The 18363-nt window shown below is 38.1% G+C and overlaps 1 protein-coding gene and 1 pseudogene across 1 annotated transcript; both read right to left on the bottom strand.

Moving 5' to 3' along the window:
- Positions 1-1940: 1940 nt before the first annotated feature.
- On the bottom strand, positions 1941-7286 carry LOC136668078 (proteinase-activated receptor 2-like; annotated as a pseudogene).
- A 2694-nt stretch (positions 7287-9980) lies between these two features.
- Positions 9981-14992, bottom strand: LOC136668555 (proteinase-activated receptor 2-like). Its single transcript, XM_066646154.1, has 3 exons — positions 14919-14992; positions 14731-14782; positions 9981-12909 (listed from the first exon to the last, which is right to left on the bottom strand). Exons 1-3 carry the CDS (start codon positions 14934-14936, stop codon positions 11846-11848), a joined length of 1134 nt encoding a protein of 377 aa, XP_066502251.1. The 5' UTR covers positions 14937-14992; the 3' UTR covers positions 9981-11845.
- Positions 14993-18363: the final 3371 nt, after the last annotated feature.

Below are 18363 nucleotides of genomic sequence, written 5' to 3'. Positions count from 1 at the left end.
TCTGTCTAGTTATAAATGAATTGCAGATATCTATAATGTAAATCCAGTCGCATAATTTAATGTTAAAATGGCTGTCAATAGTGGGCTACGTTGAGCGAAGTGAACTGGGCGAATTCAGCAATGTGATGGAATTCGGCAAATTAGCAGTGACGTGTGGTGGCAGCTACCAATCAGAAAGCCGTCTTCACATTCCCTCAGAACCACTCCACTCACTTTGGTTCCTACTGAAGATTTGTTCCTTTCTCAAAATGTTCCTTACTGCGTCCGGACTTGTTTAGAGTTCAAGTATACAGTATGCTTTGTTATTTATTGAAACTGAAATTGTAAATAATATTTACTTTGAATGTTTAAGTAGAGCAACATTTTTGATAAATTACATTATGCCCATATTACAGCTGAAATTTGAATAAAAATTATTGTTCAGTTATTGTTACATAAACAAAATAAACATAGCTGTACGTTTGTAATTTCAGGGTTTTTTTTATTATAAAATGAAGCTCTGATAAAAGATAAAAAGTCTGATCAAGGTTGTGATTATTTTGTAAATGCACAGCATGCCCTGTAAGTTAAATAATAATGCTTTTATTTTTCATGTTTCTATGTCATTTATATTTGTTTTATTTCATTATAGCAATTATAAAAGAATTTATTTTATCATGCATTTTCTTTCATAGCACTACTTTAATTATTAAACTTTTTATTTATAATTACATTATAGTATTTTTTTTTTTTTTACTTTTTTTTCCCTTATTTTAATTATGATATTGTGACAATTACGACTGAGGCTACACGGTTTATCTTTTCACACTATAATATCTTTATTAGAAGTTTAAAGAATTTATGTATGTAAAATGCTATAAAAATTGTGATTATTAATGTTTTAAATATTATTATTATTATTTTTTTAATATTTTTCAATTCAGAGCCATGGTCAATTACCAAACAGCCAGCCAGAATCGGACCTGTCCCCTCTGCTATTCTTATTGTATTTTATTACTAGTATGCAAAAACAACATTCCACTAATATATATATATATATAAAACCTTTTTTGAAACAACACAAGCATAAAGTGTGCAGATATTATACCAGTACACTATGCCAAGTGCAATTAATCCTCTCTGCTTCTGGTGGAGAAAGTCATTTCCCTGGAGTATCTCCATTGGCAGAAACAGGTAGGTTTACATTTTATTACATTTCACAAACTTGTATAGAACTGAATAAATAAATTATAAGCTAAAATAAGGTCTAACAGGAAGCTGCACTATAATTTACAGGGAGAAATCACAACAGACGGAAAACACTTCCTGCAGACTTCAAACGTTCCAAATCCACATTTGTAGATCCGACATGTGGAAAACCTTTCTGTATTTTGTATTCAGCTTGTCATAAGTCCAAGGTACATTTCTTTTGAAAACACATTTCTACACTGTAAGTTGTACTGGAATACACACACAAATATTGGGGTCCCGTCCAGCCTCTTCTCAGACACAGAATCATAACAGTCAGGAGAAATTAAGACTATGGCTATTACATAATAACAGTGCAAAAGCTCATTATCAAGTCCTTACACTTGATGAGAAGACTACAACAAAAGCATCGTAACTTTTTTGATATATTTTTGCATAATTTTCACCCCAATCATTAGTTGTTGCTAATTCCACTGATAGCTAATACTTTAATTTTGAGATAGATTTATTTTTTACATTATACATTTCATACAAATATTTTCAGAATCTTGGTCATTTACAGTTGTTCAAAAAAATCCTAACGCGAAGAATATTATTATGACAGAAATACCCAGAAATATCATGATATTAATTTAGGGCCATATCGCACACCCATAGTAGAACTCCCATCTCTTATCTATGCAAATATTTCTTACCCAAGCAAGTCTTGGAGTGATATTACATGACCTCGCCTCACTTTCTCATCTAAAACTCATCCTGTATAAAAAAAAAAAACCTGTTTACATTTAGTCTCTTAGTGTATTTTAAATATCAGGCTCTGATCTGGATACCCACATAAGAAATCAGCCTGTTAGTGCACCAAAGAAGTACAGAAACTGGCAACATTGATAAGAAATACTCTAAGGACTCATTCAGCTCATCATATTATGTACACATTTTCATTTTCTGATCAAATTCAACTCTCCATCGGTTCTTATGCTGATGTAAGGTCTTCAGCTGACAATCTATTATTCCGCTGAAGATGTTTGTGTTGAAGGTAATGGGGATTCTGTGGTGGACTTCACAGGTTTGAAGGACACCTCCATCCTCTTGGCTGTGCGTTCACTTCGACATATCAGTGTATTTTTCACATTTTCCCTGAACTCCTCAGAGATAAAATAATACACAAATGGATCCAGGCAGCTGTTGAGACTGGACAGACACAGCACCACAATGTAGAACCCATATACATCGTTCTGAATTCCTGCATTCAGCAGAGAGTAGTGGATCATCAGCATGATGTTACTGGGAGTGAAACACACCAGGAACATCACAAGCACCGTGATCATGAGGACTATAGCCTTCTTTTTCTTCTTACTGCTGCCAGATTCTGATACAGATTTCCTGAGGGAGCGAAACGTGAACACATACGCTACTACACACACCACACAGGGAATTATATATCCCACTGTGCCCATAGTCAGGAAATATTTAGAAGGAATACTTGATTGGCTGGGGCGTGTCACATCATGGCAGGTGATTATATTCATATTCTGGACATTAACAGCTTGTTCATACATGTAGAGTGGAGCTGTGATGAGCCAGACCACAATCCACACACACACACATACACACACCGTTGTTCTGAGTTTTTGTCTTTGTGAAAGTGGGTGAGCTACTGTCAGGTAATTTTGCACACTGATCAACGTGATGAAGATTGTGGAGCAGTACATATTCCCATAGAAAAATCCCACTAGGACTTTACACAGCACCTCTCCAAAAATCCAGTTGTTCCCATTGAAGTGGTAGGAGATCTTCAGTGGGAGCCAGATGATGAAGAGCATGTCAGCCAAGGCGAGGTTGGCCATCAGGATGGACGCTGGATGCTTCTTCTTCGTTCTGAAGAGGAAGACCCAGATGGCCATGGCGTTGGTGGGTAAACCCACTATGAAGTGATGGTGTAAACCACAGGGAGGAAGACTGTGGTGAGATTACTGTTTAGAATATTCTGGGCAGTAACGCTCACAACAACTCCATCTTTATTTACCCATTTTACTGGAAGTCCAGCAAACTCAGGTTGAGGGCCACTGTCTGCAGTGAATGAAAGAATATAGTGATTTACTCAAAGGTCATATTCATGTACATATCATGCAGATATGTTATTATATTCCTTCATTACATGTACTTTATCCCCTGATATGTCCCTAAAACCAGAGATACTGTATTTTGGTCTGTTTTAAACCAGATTTGGTCCTAGCCGACAGAATTTTAAGATCAATCCAAATGATTCCTCGATCAGCTGGTATTTGAGTGGAGAAGTGACTGATTAATTGCCCAAATGAGCTTTGAGTGAACAGCAGCAACGTTGGCTTTTCTTGCAGTTTATGATGATTTCTCAAAACATCACAGTCACAGAATACACAGAGTGAGTTGAAAATGCTTTGGAGACTGCTACACCTGTGAACAGTTAAATTCTCTCTCCAAAGTGGAAAAAATGTATTGTCCATATCATCCCAGATACTTGCGGGTCCATGTCGCTTCTCCTATTTCATTGAATTTCAGTTCGCAGCTTAGCACAAGAAAGCTATGCACTTTCTCAGCATTTATAGGGCACTGTGTTTGGCTTAGCTGAGTGTGTATGTATGTAGACACACTCAAGAGGGCTGTGTTTGATGCAGTTTGTGAGCATGTGTGCCGCATTATTGTCAGCTTACTTTTGCACAGTGTGATAATATAAAGGCCTTTTCCGTACAGTGTACGTTATCACAACAAGATTTCCAAAATTGCACAGTGTATGTCCAGCTTAACAGACGGTTGTTAAATTTGGGTTACTGAATTCTTTTAATAATTTTTTCCCCTGTTGTGTTATTATTTAAATAATGAATACCATTTTCTCAATTCTGGCATTCTGATATGTTTGTAAATATGTACAGGGTGGGCCATTTATATTGATACACCTTAATAAAATGGGAGTGGTTGGTGATATTAACTTCCTGTTTGTGGCCCATTAGTATGTGGGAGGGGGATAATTTTCAAGATGGGTGGTGACCATGGTGGCCATTTTGAAGTCGGCCATTTTGGATCCAACTTTTGTTTTTTCAATGGGAAGAGGGTCAATAAGTTTGATGTGTCATTTGACCCTCTTCCCATTGAAAAAGCAAAAGTTGGATCCAAAATGGCCACCATGGTCACCACCCATCTTGAAAAGTTTCCCCCCTCCCATATACTAATGTGCCACATACAGGAAGTTAATATCGCCAACCATTCCCTTTTTATTAAGGTGTATCCATATAAATGGCCCACCCTGTATTATATATCTAATGAAGAGTCTGGCCATTCTTCATTTTCAATCAAAATTGCCAGAAAAAAAATAGCTTAAACAACTAACAACATCATCAACCATTTCTGCATTAATTGGGTTGATATTTTGCCTTTTAAAGAGAGAACCTCACTTTCAGTTTCTCAAATAAATTGGAGCTAGAGATCGGTTACAGTTTCTGCTTTCAATCCAAGCAGTTCCAAATGTGAATTTAAACCAGTCTGTTTAATGCAAAAAGCCTAGTAATTTTACAAGAGAAAGGAAAAACTTAACTTTCAGTAGAATTGATGCAAGAAGAATTTATGCCAAGTAATTTAGGAGCATTTCTAATGGTCATTTCATCATGAACTTTTCACACAGTGGTGAATGGACCCTGTAAATTAAGCCTAAACCTAATCAACCAGAACTTCTTATGAAATGAAGGCTATTATTAATAAGGATTTCTTCTTTTCAGCATCTTTATAGCAGTAACAGCTCTAGTTACATTTATTAGAAATTTAATGAGACTCACCAGGTTTACGAGGCCAGGGTACAGCGATACTGTCATCAGCCATGTCAAGGATCTGTTTGGAGAGAAAGACTGAGACTTTTAGTTCGACTGTTGTTATATGATCTCCATTCAGAATATCACACCATACCTAAACATAAAAAAATCAATCCAAAGTTTTATTCAGCAAAATGAAAGAGCAAGTTTCTTACCTTCAGACAACTCTGTTTCCAAGATTACACCTGAATACTCTGGTGTATGTGTATACAGTTTTTCCTCTTGTTTCTTGGGGTTTTATGGTTTTTGTCCTCGCTCTTCTGTCTCAAACTCTGGGCTGCAGCCACTGAAGGACGGGGGCTTTGAAATATAGTACTCTGGAGTGGGAGGGGTCTGTGGGCAGGAAACTGAAGTCAGCAATCAAAAAGTTCAAGAAACCGCACACTGGCAGGTGTCACACATTGGAAGTTGTGACGTGTTTTAAGATCGACAAAAATATTTTAAATATTAAATATTAAATTATTTTAGATGTTACCAGATCTACATAGAATTACATTTTGAAAATGAACAAACTAAAATAAAATACATTTCAATTAAATACTCATTAATTATTTTCAAAAGCTGAGCTGCATCAAAGGGATCAAAGAGCCGCATGCAGCTCAGGAGCCGTGGGTTGCCGACCCCTGCACTATGGAATAGTCAAGCCAAGAGTCAAGAGAGTTTTATTGTCAATTCTGCATATATACAGGACATACAAAGTATTGAAATTATGTTACTCTCCTCTCCAAGATGCAGTAACAAAAATAGACTAAATTCAATTAAGCTACATATATAAATATATGAAAGTGAACAAACAGAAGACAAGTGCAGGACAACAGAGGACAAGTGCAGGACATACGATACCAGACTGAAGACAATAACCTGATTTGGAGGTAGGATAATGAATGTACAAGGCAGTGTAAACAATAGTGCAAAATAAAATTGTAATAGAAGGAGGTAGGATACTGGATACACAAGGCAGTGTAAACAAATAGTGCAAGATAATCGTATAACAACTAAATAAAGTGAACAAGTACATACCTATTGAAGAAGTCACAGTTAGGTTTGATGAGGAGCTTAAATGACAGTACCAATATAAACAGACCCGGTGTCGACAGTAGTGGAAATACAGGGATATGAAGCCTGGAGGCTGGTTAAAGTGATTCAGTGCCTCCCTGATTTTCAAAGTCACAGTTGGGTATTGGTGGTAATTGATGAGGTTGCTGAGTAGTGTGTGTGGGGGGCAGAAGTGGGAGGGGGGGCAGAGCAGGGAGAGAGTTCAGCATTCTCACAGACTGATGGATGGAGCTATCCCTCAGTCTGCTGGTCCTAGCCCTGAGACTACGCAGTCTCCGCCCTGATGGCAGCAGGCTGAAGAAGCTGTGTAGCGGGTGGGTGGGATCACCTGTCAAGCAGAGGGCTTTTCGTAGGAGAGCTGTATAAGTCCTAAAGGCAGGGGAGAGAGGTACCAATGATCTTCTCAGCAGTTCTCACAATACGCTGGAGGGTTCTGCAGGCCCCATACCACACAGTGAAACAGCTAGTCAGGATACTCTCGATGGCCCCGCTGTAGAAGGTGATCATGATGGTGGTGGGAACTCTTGCTCTTCTTAGCTTGCGGAGAAAGTAGAGCCGTTGGTGAGCCTTCTTGGCAGGTGATGCGGTGTTGATGGTCCAGGAGATGTCTTCTGTGATGTGCACACCCAGGAACTTGGTGCTGCTCACCCTCTCCACAGCAGCCCCATTGATGTATAGAGGGGCATGTTGTGTGCGTGTTCTCCTGAAGTCCACAACAATCTCCTTGGTCTTTTCAGTGTTCAGAGAGAGATTGAAACTTGATGAAGAGGTTGGAGGTGTGTGATGAAGAGCAGTCGTGGGTTAGCAGAGTGAACAGAAGGGGGCTCAGCACACATCCTTGGGGAGCCCACGTGTTCAGAGTGATGGTGCTGGACGAGTTACTGCCAACCCGTACTGCCTGTGGTCTTCCAGTCAGAAAGTCAAGGAGCCAGTTGCACAATGATGTGTTCAGTCCCAGTCTGTCCAGTTTCTGAATGAGCTGTTGGGGGATGATTGTGTTGAAATAGTTATAGTTAAATAAATGAAAATAGTACCCCCCCCCCCCCCCCCCATTTTATTTTTATATCTAAGCTCACTTTCACTGGATAAAGTACTGTTAATGTGTCTTTTATTATTTAACTGTGCAATATATAGTTTTGCCAGTAGAAGGCGCTCGGTGCGATATGCACCAGTGGCTGACGCTGCAACCCCCAAGTACATATCTCTGCAGGCCGGAGGCCTAGAGTCAGTGCATGAAGCTACAAGTGAGGTGAACTTAATAAGATGGAAATTCACTGCAATGTAGTTATGGTTTAATGAATTCCAAGATAGTGGTGCAATCTTTCAGGAAATTTGGCTCAATTAAGAATATAAATAGACATTCAGAAAAGTTCACTGTACTTCATTTTGTTCCTTTGCGTGGTTTTAAATGATTCTTTATAGAAGTATGTCCTTGTTGTAGAGTATTATGAATTACTCTTTGCATTCAGATGATCACATATGCTTTGATTTGGTATCAGAACCAGGTCCTGGAACATCCTACTCACAAAATTAGTTGAATCAAGTTTGTTTGAACAGGTAGAATAGGATCAGAATTGGATAACACTGGCTTAGACTGTCAGAAAGCCTCCCTTTATTATTACCTGGATTGTGCATGTGAATTTGTAGAAGGACTCTCAGTCATTCATTCATTGTCTGAAACTGCTGATCTAATTCAACTCCTCACAGACGGTCACATGGAGTGTGGCTCAAACCCACAACCTGGAGCTGTGTGACTGCATCATTACCTGTTGCACTACCGTGCTGCCAGAAGGGCTATCAATTTATTTTAATATAGTTCATTTATTCAGTTTAATTTATTTCAGAAATACACCATATGTACAAATATTTGAGGACAAAGTTGTAATGAATGTATTCTACATTAAATTGCAACCGTTACTAACACAGATGTGCACACACTGCCTCTCTAATCCCTGTAGAGAAACACTGACAATAGAATTGGATTCTCTGGAGTAGAGAAACATGAACCTAACACCAGGCGAGGAATATATAGCCCCCCAGCACTGAGCTGTGCTGATGAACCCATATTTACTGTCATGTCTCTTGTTAGGAAGTGAGTAGTAGCCTCTATGTGAGTAAACATTAACATTCTCAGTACAGGTGGTATCAGTTAAATGGTTATTCTCTTTATTTATTGCAAGAATTTCACATATTAATCCAACCACAAACAAGTCTGTAAATCACATGATGCTGAAAATGTACTCCATATAATGTACTCAATGTTTACAAGGTACAATATTAACACTGAAAACAAAACAGTTATTACATGGTCACCAGGCGTACAGCTGTACGACAAAATACACAATAATCTAACACAATATCCCAAAGAACTCACTGACATTCTCTTACACTTCCAAACAATGCTCAAACAGAGCAATCTGAGCTGCATTAGTTATAGAAATTTGTTAGAAGAAAGAAAACAACTAGGGTCCCTATTTTGTGCAGGGCATTTTACACAAAGCAGGACATCACAGTTAACAGACAGCCTAGGTTTCTAAAAGTATCAAACTATACACACTGTCTGAACTGTGGTGTATAAGGTGCCCTGCAGTCTAGTATCTGTGCTTTAAGAATTGAGGTGAGGGCCCTACAGTCCAGTTTACATGCCTTAAAAATTCTGGGGTGAGGGGCATGGCGTAACCACAAACATCACATTGACCCTGAGACGCTGCTCATCAACACAAGCTTTTAGAAACAGCTCCATATCAGCCCTGTTTTCAAAAACAAATAAAAAGGGTTCTTAAGCATCTGGGTCGTTTCCAGAGCTTTTACGACAACTACATATCTCGAAGCCAGCGACGTGCTTGAGTCCTGCTTAAAATGTTCTTCTGCGCTCACTTGGAGCTGTACCACCCACTTGGACCTGTACCTCCCACTTGGAGCTGCCTCCGGCCTGCAGAGATACCCTTCTCCTCCAACCGGCAAAATGAGTCGGTCAGTACTTGGTGTAGTGGTTAGCAGATAGCACACCGAGTAGCTCCTGTAACCTGCTATTTTCTGTGTTTTGCAGGTAAGCTGGGTGTTAAATCATATATAAGTGAGAATACACAGAAGTAGTGACTCATAAGTACATTGTGTGGTGAAAATGGTGGACTCGTGTTCGAGGGGTTGTGGTAATGTGCTGCAGAGCTGTTTAGGTCTGTAAGTTTAGAGATAGACACTAAGTGTCTAGCACACGTGGTCTTATACCTGTACCAGTCAGGGTAGTCGGCTGGGATTAAAGTCTGTTTAAGTCCTACAACAATTTTTGGTTTAAAGCTACAATATATATTTTCTGTTTAGCAGAGGAGTGGCTCCTGTAACCTGCTATTTTCTGTGTTTTGCAGTGCATAAAATAAATAAATATGTTGCACCGTAGATGAGTTGGCCCATCATTTTCAGGAGTGTAACACAAAAATACTTTACTACAAGGCATCCTTTATGTGATCAGCTACCTAACAAGTTTAGGTGATAACATTATTTGATGGTAACATTTTAAATGCACAGCTGTCAGAATTAGACTGAAAAGACTGTTACCTTAAAATGTAAATTCCATGGTCACTTTCACGCCACTTTAAGATGTTTCTTTTCTTTAACAAGCAACTCTTGTTAGGCTACTTAGCATGGAGTTCATTCAATCCAAATGTTCTTGTGTTGAGAGAACTTACATCACCGTGTCAGTATGAAGGTATAACAGATACTGTATTATGCACATTGGATACTTCAGAGCCAGGGCCCTCTGGTAAACATCATCAGTAATCAAGATTTCAAAAACCAGTTATTAGCACCAACAACAATCCACTAAAAACAACCTGTACAACAAATTGTCATTTATTGAATTATGACAATTATATACAAAAACAATACAAAGTCACAAGTTAAAGGGCATACTGCATAAGCCAAACATTTGGAAACAACACACAAATATATCAACATGATATATACAACTACAGTTAGTAAAACAAGAAGATATAAAGACATTTTGTAATGCTATACCTGTTGTAATGGATATAGAAGATTTATTTTGGGTTCAGTGTGTGATGTTGTGTAATGGTCTTTTTAAAAGATGCAGATATAATTTTTAGCTTAACTATATATTAATATATCCTCAAGAAGCAAAATAGCAATCTGCTGCTACAGAGCTCTTCTAAGGCTCCTGCTCCTGGACTGAATAAAGACCCCTGCTTTAAATAATTATTTATTGTAGCATTAACTTAGCAACTGAAACTGTGCTGGTATTATGCCATTACGTTATTATGCCAAGTGAATTTAATCTGCTCTTTGTGGTGGACAAAACCATTTTCCTGATGTATTTCCACTGGTAGAAACAGGTAGGTTTACATTTTTTACATTTCACAAACTTGTATACAACTTTATAAATAAATCACAAGTTAAAATGAGGTCTAACAGGAAACCATGCTATATTTTACAGGGAGAAACCACAACAGCTGGAAAACTATTTCTGTAGCCTTCAAACGTTTGAAACCCACATTTGGAAAATTCCACATGTGAAAAACATGTCCTCGTGCCTGGCAATGAAACTTGAGGGCATTTACTTTCCATTCAGCCTGTCTTTTATTCTGAATTCAGTTTCACTATGTATTTCACTATGCGTTAAATTAAAGATACATTTATTTTGAAAACACATTTCTACACTGTAATTTGTACTGGAATACATGTCCAGCCTCTGCTCAGATATAGAATCATAACAGTCAGGAGAAATTAGGACAATAGCTATTACATAATAACAGTGCAAAAGCTCATTATCATGTTTTTACACTTGATGAGAAGAGTACAACAAAAGCAACGTATTTGATGCAGACTTTTCACCCCAGTCATTAGTTGTTGCCAATTCCAGCGATAGCTAATACTTTAGTTTTGGGGTAGATTTATTTTTTACATTATTTATTTATACAAAATCAGAATCTTGTTCATTTACTGTTTTTCACAAAACCCTAACGTGAATAATATCATTATGACAGAATTACCCAGAAATGTCACAATATTAATTTAGGGCCACATCGCACACCCAGAATAGCCACTTTCATGTCTTATCTATACAAATATCTCTTACCCCATGCAAATCCTCAGGGAGAAATTACATATCCTCATCTCACTTTCTAATATAAAACTCATCCTGTTTATAAAGAAAAGCTTTAGACCCTGTTTACATTTAGTCCCTTAGTGCATTTTAAATATAAGTGCACCCAAGTAGTCACAGATGATGAGACACATTTTACAGTAAACTGTTAACAGTTAAAACCCTGTAAACTTCAATGGAAATGTGGCTGGTCAAGCATTTTCATAGCATTTATTTTTGAGGTGGCCTCTGATCAGTTAAACCTTCCGTTCCTAGCGGCTTTACTTGAGTTTGCCTCATCTGTAGTCCAAGAACTCACAACATACACTGACACACAACAGCAGACACATCCATATGGCTACCATATGATGGAGCAAAGAAAAAAAAACAAAGCACAGAGAACAATCATGTCAGTGAGCGCTGGTAAAACATTTAAACTGTGTATTAAGCACAACATGGCACTGACTACCAAGTGCTATCATTCCTTCCCTTATTTGGACACCAATAAGGAGAGTTTAGAAACTGGCAACAGTGATAAGAAACTGCAAATACTCTAAGGACTCTTTCAGCTCATCACATTATTTACACATTTTCATTTTCTGAACAAATTGAACTCTCCATCGGTTCTTATGCTGATGTAAGGTCTTCAGCTGACAATCTATTATTCCGCTGAAGATGTTTGTGTTGAAGGTAATGGGGATTCTGTGGTGGACTTCACAGGTTTGAAGGACACCTCCATCCTCTTGGCTGTGCGTTCACTTCGACATATCAGTGTATTTTTCACATTTTCCCTGAACTCCTCCGAGATAAAATAATACACAAATGGATCCAGGCAGCTGTTGAGACTGGACAGACACAGCGCCACAATGTAGAACCCATAAGCATTGTTCTGGATCTTTTCATTCAGCAGAGAGTAGTGGATCATCAGCATGATGTTACTGGGAGTGAAACACACCAGGAACATCACCAGCACCGTGATCATGAGGACTATAGCCTTCTTTTTCTTCTTACTGCTGCCAGATTCTGATACAGACTTCCTGAGGGAGCGAAACGTGAACACATACGCTACTGTACACACCACACAGGGAATTATATATCCCACTGTGCCCATAGCCAGGAAATATTTAGAAGGAATACTTGATTGGCTGGGGCGTGCCACATCATGGCAGGTGATTATATTCATATTCTGGACATTAACAGCTTGTTCATACATGTAGAGTGGAGCTGTGATGAGCCAGACCACAATCCACACACACACACATACACACACCGTTGTTCTGAGTTTTTGTTTTCGTGAAAGTGGGTGAGCTACTGTCCAGTATCGCTGCACACTGATCAACGTGATGAATATTGTGGAGCAGTACATATTCCCATAGAAAAATCCCACTAGGACTTTACACAGCGCCTCTCCGAAGATCCAGTTGTTCCCATTGAAGTGGTAGGAGATCTTCAGTGGGAGCCAGATGATGAAGAGCAGGTCAGCCAGGGCGAGGTTGGCCATAAGGATGGACGCTGGATGCTTCTTCTTCGTCCTGAAGAGGAAGACCCAGATGGCCATGGCGTTGGTGGGTAAACCCACTATGAAGATGATGATGTAAACCACAGGGAGGAAGACTGTGGTGAGATTGCTGTTCAGAACATTCTGGGCAGTTTCACTCACATCAACTCCGTATACATTCTCATTTATTACTGCAAATCCAGCAAACTGAGGTTGAGAGGTACAGTCTGCAGTAAATGAAAGAATATAGTGATTTACTCAGAGGTCATATTCATGTACATATCATGCATGTTATTATATTCCTTCATTACATGTACTTTATCCTCTGAAATGTCCCTAAAACCAGGGATACACTGTGTTGTGGGCCAGATTTTAAGCCAGATTTGATCGTAGCCAACAGAATTTCAGGATCGGTTTGAATGATATCTCCATCAGCTGATGTTTGAGGGGAGATGCGACAGCTGATTAATTGCCCAAACGAACTTTAAGTGAGCAGTCAGACGTCTGGAAATGTAGGCTTGTCTTGCAGTTTAAGCCAATTCCCCAACATCACGGTCATGGAATACACAGAGTGAACTGTGCAATTTCAGTGCGCAGCTTGGCACAAGAAAGCTATGCACTACCTGAGTGTTTGTATATAGACAAACTCAGGAGGGCTGTGTTTAACGCAGAGTTTGTGAGCACATGCATTGCAGTATTTTACTTGAACTGATTACTTTCAAACAGTGTGATAATATAAATCACAGGTCTTGTCCGTACAGTGTAATCATCACCAAAGGGACAAGATTTTTAAAATCACATCAGTGTATGCCCAGCTTAACAGACTGTTGTTAATTTTGTGTTACAGAATACTTCTAATTACATTTTCCCGAGTGGTGATAATATTGACAGGGATAGAAATTTCAGATAAATGTTTTACCCTTTTCTTGTTAAACTGCACAAAATAAATGTAAGCCATTTGTAATTCCATACGATTTAATTTATTTATTCAATCTTTTCTTTAATTTCAAAAACTTGTGTCAATAAAATACTTCCATGTGGCTATTTATCATTATTTACTTTAACCAAAATCCTCTTATGTTTGTGTCAATATAAGTTTTGTCCTGAGGAGGGCACTGTCAGATTAGCTAATACAAAACTAAACATCACTGTCTTTTAATTTAAAGTCATTGCCATTATATTTTCTCTATTCTGGCATTCTGGTATGTTTGTAAATATGTATTATATATATATCCAATGAAGAGTCTGTCCACTCTTCATTTTCAGTCAAAATGGCCACAAGAAAGTTAGCTTCAAAAACTAACAATATCATCAACCATTTCGGCATTAACTGGGTTGATATTTTTGCCTTTTAAAGAGAGATCCTCACTTTCAGTTCCTCCTACAATCTCAGAAAAAAGGGTACGGTAGAGGTACAATGTTGATCACTAACGGTACCAACTGTGTAAATGTACCTTTAAAGGTACAGCAGTGTTTTAAAGTCCAATTCTGTAGTACATTACATTCTCTTCTTCAGAAGGAGTGATACATATTCGTAATCTTTTATTATAGAACTGTGTCATGTAAAAAAAATAAAAGTAAATAAAAGTATTGAAGAAGAAATGGAGCGTATGAAATCAACACAATTTTAAAATCTACAATTATAATAAAATAAGGTACAATTATGTTCCCTAATTAAAGGTACAAATATGCACCCTTGAAGGTACCACCACAGAGAAGTTGGAGAAGTTGGAGTAGAAGTTGAAGTTGGTTACAGTTTCTGCTTTCAATCCAAGTAGTTACTAACTTTACAGAATGGAAAAAATCATCTTAACTTTCAGTATAATCGAAGTAAGAATATTTTGTTCAAAGGAGCATTTCTATTGGTCAGTTCATCATAAACTTTTCACACAGTGTGAATGGCCGGGACCCTGTAAATTAGGGCTAAACCTAATCAACCAGCACTTCTTCTGAAATGAAGGGTATTATTAATCACGATTTCCTCTTTACAGCATCTTCAAAGCAGTAACAGCTCTAGTTACATTTATAGGAAATGTAATGAGACTCACCAGGTATAATGTCCCAGTCTTCACCGATATCGTCAACAGCATTGTCAGTGATCTGTTTGGAGAGAAAGATTGAGATGTTAAGTTCGACTATTATCGTATCATCTCCATTCAGAATATCACATCATACCTAATCATAAAAAAATCGGACCTAAGTTTTATTCAGCAAAAAGAAAGAATAGGAATTGCACCTCATAACAAGCTTTCATGATGTATTTTTTCAGGTATCCTGTTTTTTTCTGGGTTGTGTCTTCACGCTTCTGTATCGAACTCCGGGCTGCAGACACAGGACGCGGGCTTTAAAATACGGTCCTCCGGAGTGGGAGGAGTCTGTGGGCGGGACAACCGCGTTTTATTTTCGACCGCAGACAATGTGATACTAGATCATTGTTTTACCACATGCTATTAAGCCAATAGCAAACCATCTGCGTACTTAGGACGCCTGAATATGTTTTTAATGAATTATTGAATATCTGATGTTATTTTTACGAATATAAATGCATTGATTATTAAATTCTCTACAATCCCAAGACCTGTTTAAGAGCTTGGAAGTGCTCTTCCTCACTCAAGGTGCAGGGAAAGTCCATCTTTATAAAGTATCTTTATTTTAATCATTATTTTAAGTGTAACTATTCAGACAAAGCCTTTCTGAGGTGTAGGATCTTAAGGTATGTATTAATGCTTTTATTATTTCAATCATGACTTTAATTGAGGTTACACTGTTTGCTTTTTCATATTTATTCATTTTTATTTTTATTTTTATGAATTTCTGTAAGGCATTATGTATATGAAAAGTAAAAAAAATACAAATGATTAATATTTTAATTATTATCTTTTAAAAATTGTACACTGACAGTAAAACCACAACATGGAACATTGATCATTTCTGTTCCATTTTCATTTTTATATATATTTTTATCTTAGGTAGTGTCTCTGTCACAGATCCATGGTCCTAGGGTTGTGGGTGCGAGCCCCGCTGTTTGTGAGGAGTTTGGTGTGTTCTCCCCGTGTCTGTGTGGGTTTCCTCCGGGTTTTCCGGTTTCCTTCCATGGTCCAAAAACACACATTGGTAGGTGGTTGGTGGGTGAAGGACACACTCCAGGGTGTGTTCCCACCTTGTGCCTAGTGATTCTGGGTAGGGGCCGGACCCACCATGACCCTGAACTGGATAATCACTTACAGACAATGAATGAATGAATGAATGAATAAATGAATGTCAATGACATTTAATGTAAATTCTGCTAAAAAAAAAAGGGAGAGAGAGTATACAATTTCTTGCAATGACATTTTAATGCTTTTTACTGAAAGAAAGTATTCAAAGTAGTAAAGAAACAATCACACTCCAGCCTGTAGATGTTTCCTCCAGTTTGATTTGTTTTTTATTTCTCAATATTATAAATATGCAGTGATTTGTGGGTAACCAAAATACATGAAGGACACATCAGAAGCCCCCTCCAGGTCCTCAGAGAAAAGGCTTCATTTCTAAGTTGTATTCAGATGGTGCTCACCTCCACAAAAAAAGGCTTTAGTGGTGTAAAATCTGAGAAATGCAGGAGTGTGGTTGCCACACCTTTTCCAAGTTAACAACTGATTTCCCAGCTGTGGGTGTGTGGTCTGAATAAGAATGAGACAGGAAATGGAGGGAGCAAGATATTAACCCTGATTGCTACTAATGGAGCTTTAAAGGAAGATTGGTAATGCACATTTTGTTCATAATGTGCCCTGTCACTCCACAGTACCACAAACATGATCTCACTGACACTGCTGCACAGAGCTCTAGAAAAGGCCAATTAGACTTTCAGCTGCACTCTGTAGTCCTACAATTACAGACTGTAGTCCATCTGTTGCTCTGTATACTTTGATCCACCACCCAAATCATACCTGGTCTGTGGGGGTCCTGACCATTAAAGAACAGAGTGAAAGAGGCAAAAAATATATGTAGAGCAACAAGTGGACTACACTCAAGTAACTGTAGAACTGTAGAACTCCTGCATGCTCCTATTTAGTCAGTGGGGCTGGGGGAATAGACAGTAAATGTAGAAAACAGAGGTGGTCATAATGTTAAAGGTAATATATACATTATATATGTGTGTGTGTGTGTGTTTAAACACAAACAGTACAGTTTAACAAGGACATTCAGAACATAGTATTTTTAATCATAAACCTGTTGGGCTGATTTCCTGGACAAGGATTAAACTTAGTCTTGGAATACACTGAATTCTTAATGGAGATTAACCAATGGAAAGTACATTGTAGATGAGGACTAGGCTTGATACTCACTGGGGAATCTAGTCCATATATTTTCAAATGTGTAATAAAGTTTCACATAAACCTAAATTTATTTAATTTTTTAATTCTTTGAATTTATACGAGCACATGCCTACTAGCTTCTTACATTCACTTGGACACTAGTGTATATACTTTTACATTTAAGTCAGTTAACATACACCTAAGTAAAATATGTTTTTAGACTTTTAAAATCCACGCATAAATCATATTGTTAAAATAATTAGGTCACAAATTTATCATTGAATTGAGCTGTTCTATTTAGTTTCACTGCCAAAGATCAAGATAAATCAAGCCCCTTGCTCTGCAGTTTGTGTTTGCAAACCTTTGTGAAATAACATTCTGCGTTCAAGCATGGTGTTGTAATAAGATGCTACTTTTGCAAAAAGTTAGGTTCATCTCCTAGATATTCCACAATCAACTGTGAGTGGTATTACTGAAATGAGGAAGTGTTTAGGAACCACAGCAACTCAGCAACAAAATGGCAGACCAGATAAATTTACAGAGGATGTCAGCTGACGCATACAGCTCATAAAAGTAACCAACGCTCTGCCAACAACGCCATGCTGACTCAATGACTAGAGTTTTAGACATCCTCTGACATTAACATTAGCACAAATACTGATTCATGGAGAGCGTTATGGCATGGGTTTCCATGGCCGAGTAACTGCATGCAAGCCTTAAAACTTCAAACACAATGCAGAGTGTCACGCTGAATGTTTTAAAGTATGCTACTACTGGAATCTAGCAGTAAAAATCACACTTATCTGTCTGGCAGATGGTTGGACAAGTCTGGGCTTGATGAATGCCAGTAAATCATGACGTCACTGTGTGGCGGGATAATGCTATGGGTTTGTTTTTCAGAGCTTGGCATTGGACCATCATGCCTCTTTCACACATGAAGTATTTCAGAATGCAGAGATATCCCGGAACGGTTGTTCACTTATGCAGCACACAGCTATATTGTTTTGTTCAAGTTACACACTGACAATAATTTTGAACATACTTCAATATTTTTTATGTCAAAGGGTAGCATGGAATTAAATAATGTCTATCCAGAGATATAATTTGAATCTTAATACATGTTACTCAGATTTTATATCAAGATGTAGCTGATTTACGCAAAGCTGGCGCAGCAGGTAGGGGTTTGTGGGGGTTGAGTAGGTTGTGGGTTTGAGTCCCGCTCCAGGTGACTGTCTGTGAAGAGTTTGGTGTGTTCTCCTTGTGTCTGTGTGGGTTTCCTCAGGGTGCTCCGGTTTTGTCCAAAAACACATGTTAGTAGGTAGATTGGCAACTCAAAAAAGTGTCCATAGGTATGAGTGTGTTGCCCTGTGAAGGACTGGTGCACCC

Source organism: Hoplias malabaricus, chromosome 15 (genome assembly GCF_029633855.1).
Source record: "Hoplias malabaricus isolate fHopMal1 chromosome 15, fHopMal1.hap1, whole genome shotgun sequence".
NCBI lineage: Eukaryota > Metazoa > Chordata > Actinopteri > Characiformes > Erythrinidae > Hoplias > Hoplias malabaricus.
Note: the sequence above shows the minus strand (reverse complement) of the source record. Positions and strands in the feature narration are given on the sequence as shown.